Genomic DNA, 5150 nt, shown 5'->3' with positions numbered 1-5150 from the left:
ATTTCCACTCTCGCCCCCGTACAATTCCGGTTCGAGCATTCAAGTTTCGTTATCCTACCTTGAATGTCCTTTACATTTTTATTATTATCTTCCTTCTTCTCCTCTAGTTTTTGTTCCAATGACTGCATCCTTTTATCTAAGTTTCCTCTGACTTATTCCCATTTTTTATTTCTTTCATAAGTTCAGCCATTTGCCGCCTAACTTCCTTCTCTAATTACTCTCCCATTTTCTCCTGCTTTTCTTCATAAATACCCATTACCTCTATCATCAATTTTCAAATTTCCTTCAGTCTTTCCTTTTTTATCGGAACTTCAGTTTGATCTCCGCTTCTTTCGGCCTCCTTACTACTATCATTTTTCTCTACGAAATTCAGCTTTTCCGGTAGCGATCTAAACATTTTTTTATATTTCAAGCTCGCATCGATATCTTCCTTCTCTTCACTGCTTCCCATCTCTTCTTTTAATAAAAGCCTCAATTGATCCTACGCTTTTTGCTCTTAATCTCTCCTTTTCTGTAGTATTCTCATACTTCCCCGTTGTCTTCCTTTCTTTGATCTCCTCTTTCGGCATTCTGAACACTTCCTGCTCTAAAGCTGTTTCTTCCACGGAGATACTTGCTCCGCTATCCATTAATCCAATTCAAACTCTCCCGCCTTCTATGCTTCCCTGTCTCTATCTACCGTCGCTGTCTGGTACCTGTCTCGCCCTCCTTTGTCGCTACCCGACCTCAATTAATCTCTCACATTCACACCCTTTTACATACTTCCACAATCCACTCACCTCAAATTCACCAAAATACCAGAAAAATTCAGCATCAACAATTCCCACTACTTTAACACTTTCATGCCGGAAACGGAAGCCGATTTTCTTATTTAAAAAATTTTATTTTTTGATTTTAGAAAACGTTTTCTCTGGACCTCATCTCAAAATTTGTTTTGATCAACCACTAAAATAAATTAGACTTATTTTTGATAGAATGGTATCAGAAATAAATCTAGACATGATATTTTTAGCCAGAATTTTTATTCTAATTTTTTTTAGAAATTATTCTATTTTAGAAATCACTATCTCTGGATCTAATTTACAAATTGGAATTTGATCAGTCTCTAAAATTAATTCTACGTCAGTTTGATGGTATCGGTGTATCCATTAAAAATCTCAAAGCAATTTAATTTTTCCGAATTTAAATTAATAAAGTCCCCGAGTCGAAATATAGGCCCCACTTTGACGCTCGAAGTGGAAGTATTGTCCCTGCTTTGCGGCTGTTTATTCTACTAGCCCCTACGTAGCCACTCCTAAAGATATTTTTATTCTATGTTGCTTCTCTATAAGCTTCAGCTCCCTATATTAAAGGTGTTGCCTCTATATTTTTGAGTTTTACTTATGTCTCTTTTAAAGCTCCACATTCTCCGTAGAAATTTTAAATTATTTTTTAACGCTCTTATATTTTAACGCACAAAAAATGTGGCGTCGCTGCCTCGACGCCTGCGCCCTCGTGACAAATTCTTAGTGGTTTTATTTAAAATTCCATCATCACACTTCGTGAAAGCAACAGTTAAGTGGAGTTAAATAACACATTTTAATTTGATAACATTGAAATGGGTTCAAGAGGAAAGAAGTTTGTGCTAATCTGGTGGCTGCAAATAAAAGGAAAAATGCAAACCAGAGCTAAGATTTTAAAGATACAGTAAAAACCTCGATAATTCGAAGCGATCAGAGACCGAGAAAAACTTCGAATTATCGAACATGAGAGTATTAACGCACATAACTCGTTTATACGTTTATTATACGTTCTAGATAACGTATTATGAATTTCCCTTAAAATACATTCGATGCAGGCAGTGCGAAAATGTTTTTCAGTTAATATTATAATGCCAAAAAAGTAATAATCAAACGTAAAAATTTTGACATGCTCAGGAGAATCAGCGATTGGAAGAATTTGGTAATAAGCAATTATGTTGATGTCAGTTATAGAGAAGTTTGAAATAAACAATGAGTTATCCAACGTAAAAATAATTTGTTGGCCCTAAAAAGGGCCGTTTGGTATTTTTAAAATAGCTGATTATTTAATAAAGTCAGTAATTTTTTCTGTTCATTGCAACTCTTTCTCTGGCAGAAGTTTTCAACCATGTCTAAAGCAGCAAAGATTTTGTTCGGAACATCACTTTGTTCAGAAAGAAACCTGCGAGCAACTGCTAAACCAAGTTCAGCATCTCTCCATTTTCTGGCGGTGCCACATCCTGATCCTGGGCATCATTCTCGTCATCAGATTTTGAAGGTTCTTGTGCCTTTATACTATCCAATATCTTACTATCTGTAGTTTTACTAGCAATAATGACATCAGTGTCTATATCAATGAAATCTTCAAAAGTTACTTCTGTGAAGCCCAACATTCTTTGTAGATCATACCACTCTTCAGAAGTACCATCGGATAAAGTTTCGTCTTGTTCTTGTGTTGCAAGATTTTCCACGTCAGTTTTCACAAAGCCAGCCTTCCGAAAGCAATTCGCATTTGTATCACTAGTCACATCAGCCCAACCTTTGTTCAAGTCGAAAATAGCATCCAATAAATTCAAATCAGTCAACCCTATTTTCTCATCCGAAGCCTTGAGCAATCTTTTTATAATTCTCCGCCGGTAATTCACTTTAAGGTTCTTAATGATTTCTTGATCCATTGGTTGCAATTTGGCAATTTGGCAAAAGAAAAAGCTAAGAAAGATACAAATCTTTTGTATTAAGTTTTTTCTATAGCTCAGAAAATAACTCTAAATTAGTTACCTCAGATTCTGAAGAAATAGATTTTTCTTTCACGCAATTTTCTTTTAAATTAAAGAATCACAAAATTAAATGATTTCAGTTTCAAAATTTTGAAAATAGGGCAATTTCAAAACCTTAAAAATGGAATATTTTAAGATTAGATCATTGGAAATTATTTACACCTAAAAGCGTTAAAAATTAAATAATTAAAAATTACAATTTTTTGAATTTGCACAATTATTATACATTCAAAGCGATCAAGATTTGACAATTTTATATTAACTACTAAGTCGAATCGTTCAAAGTTGAAGCTTCGAAATTCTAGAATTTAAAATTGTTATTACAGAACAAAATTATAATTTTACCTTCAAGCTAATTACTTTAATTGTTATAAAATCAAAGAATTAATTTAATTATAATAAACAAACTTTCAAACTAAATAATGATTTTAAATGTGAAATATTAAAGTGAAAAAATCTACTCCAGAACCTTAAAACTTAAAGAATTTAAATTTTATTTTAAACTGACAAAATTTATATTCACCAAAAATTGTGATATTAAAACTTTTTTTAATCAAAGCCTTTGGAATTTCATTTATTTGTGTTTAATTCGAATCACATAAAAACTAATAATTTTTAAATTGCTAATTTAACTTTCCCAAATTCAAACAATTTTCTTCAAATTTTAAAAACATGGAAAAAGTATAATTTCCTTTCAAAAACAACGTATTTCCCTCTCGAGAAATTCTGCGATTTCAAGTGTAGGTCCCTGCTGATTTGAAATGGATTCGGTCAGCGATGATTGTTTTTCGTACGCTATTCTCCAAAAAAACCGACGTTGATTACAGTTGACTTATAACGACTTTTAATAAGATCACCGTTGATTATAAATATTTACTAAAAATTTAGATGTAATATTTACTAAAAATAATCAATTGTTTCTTCAAAATTTCATATTTTTAAACCAATTTGTTTCTTAATGCCGAGGGGTCGATCACTCCAATATTCCTGATACATTCACTAAATATTGCCATACACGTATTCTTTCAATATTTTTGGCATTCTGGATATTCTTTTTAATCTCAGATATTTTGGATATTTCAAAACATTCCGAAATATCCGGAAATACTCACAAATATTCTGACATATTCCCCATTTTCCCTATGCACTCTACACGTGTTTAAACATAGTAAATTATTTAAAATGATTCTCAAAAATGTCAAGAAATTCCAAAAAAGTTAATGTCTTATTGTGTAATTACAAAATATGTTCATGAAGTTCATGAAGTTCATGAATGTAGAAGAATTCCGAAAAGTACAAAAATTTTCGAGAGATTTGAAAGACTTTAAAATACTTTTTATGAGTTCAAGAGATTTTTAGTCATTTTGAGTGGTTTTCTGACATTTCAAACGATTTAATATAGTTTAAAATTTTTTTAATTTTTCAAAATTTCAAAAGAGTTTAAGGATCTTCATGTACTAGGCAGTCTGATAAGTAGCTGAAAATTCAAAGAGATGGCATTAGTATTCACTAATGTGAACCATTTTCGTTGAGCTTGATCTTTCAAATGACGCCTGTCAAAACTTCAGCCATTTAAGTTTACGCATTTACAAGTTACAGCACTGAGAAGCGACTAATCTCCGAGTTTTTTTTAATATGGAAAAATCTGAGTTTCGAGTTTTGATCAAACACTACTATCTTCGCAAGAAAACGATATCCGAGACCAAGGCCAAGCTGGATAAGTATTACCCTGACTCAGCACCGTCGATTGGAACGATTCATAAGTGGTTTACCGAGTCTCGTTGTGGCCGTACGAGCATAGTTGATGCTGAACGATCTGGGCGCCCAAAAGAGGTCACTACACCAGAAAATGTCGAAAAAATTCATGATATGATGTTGAATGATCCCAAAGTGTGGGCAATATCGTGCATTCAGTTTTGGGCATGAAGAAGCTCTGCGCGCGATGGGTGCCGCGCTTGCTCACAGTGAACCAAAAACGAATTCGTGTGACAACTTCCCAGCAGAATTTGGCATTATTTTCGCGTAAGCAGACCGAGTCTTTGCGCCGATTCATAACCATGGATGAAACCTGGATCCACTACTACACTCGTGAGTCAACACAACAGGCAAAACAGTGGGTTCCACCGGGCCAAAGTGCTCCGAAGCGTCCAAAAACGCAACAATGGGTCGGAAAGGTTATGGGCTCCGTATTTTGGGATGCGCATGGCATAATATTCGTGGACTATCTTGAAAAAGGTGAAACCATAACCGGAGCATACTATTCATCATCATGGGACCGATTGAAAATCGAAATCGCCGAAAAACGACCGCATTTGAAGAAGAAAAAACCGCTTTATCATCATGACAATGCGCCTGTTCATTCATGCTTAGTTGC

At 33.8% G+C, this 5150-nt stretch overlaps 1 protein-coding gene across 1 annotated transcript; it reads right to left on the bottom strand.

The window, feature by feature from the left end:
• Window positions 1-2194: 2194 nt before the first annotated feature.
• On the bottom strand, window positions 2195-2674 carry LOC117176798 (tigger transposable element-derived protein 4-like). Its single transcript, XM_033367111.1, has one exon. It carries the CDS (start codon window positions 2672-2674, stop codon window positions 2195-2197), a length of 480 nt encoding a protein of 159 aa, XP_033223002.1.
• Between the last annotated feature and the right edge of the window lie 2476 nt (window positions 2675-5150).

Source organism: Belonocnema kinseyi, chromosome 1 (genome assembly GCF_010883055.1).
Source record: "Belonocnema kinseyi isolate 2016_QV_RU_SX_M_011 chromosome 1, B_treatae_v1, whole genome shotgun sequence".
NCBI classification, from domain to species: domain Eukaryota; kingdom Metazoa; phylum Arthropoda; class Insecta; order Hymenoptera; family Cynipidae; genus Belonocnema; species Belonocnema kinseyi.
The sequence above is the reverse complement of the archived record's forward strand: the minus strand, read 5'-3'. Positions and strand labels throughout refer to the sequence as shown.

Bases quoted from the DNA above. Each gene is read 5' to 3' on its own strand.
- LOC117176798 (XM_033367111.1), bottom strand. From the start codon at position 2,674: ATGGATCAAGAAATCATTAAGAACCTTAAAGTGAATTACCGGCGGAGA.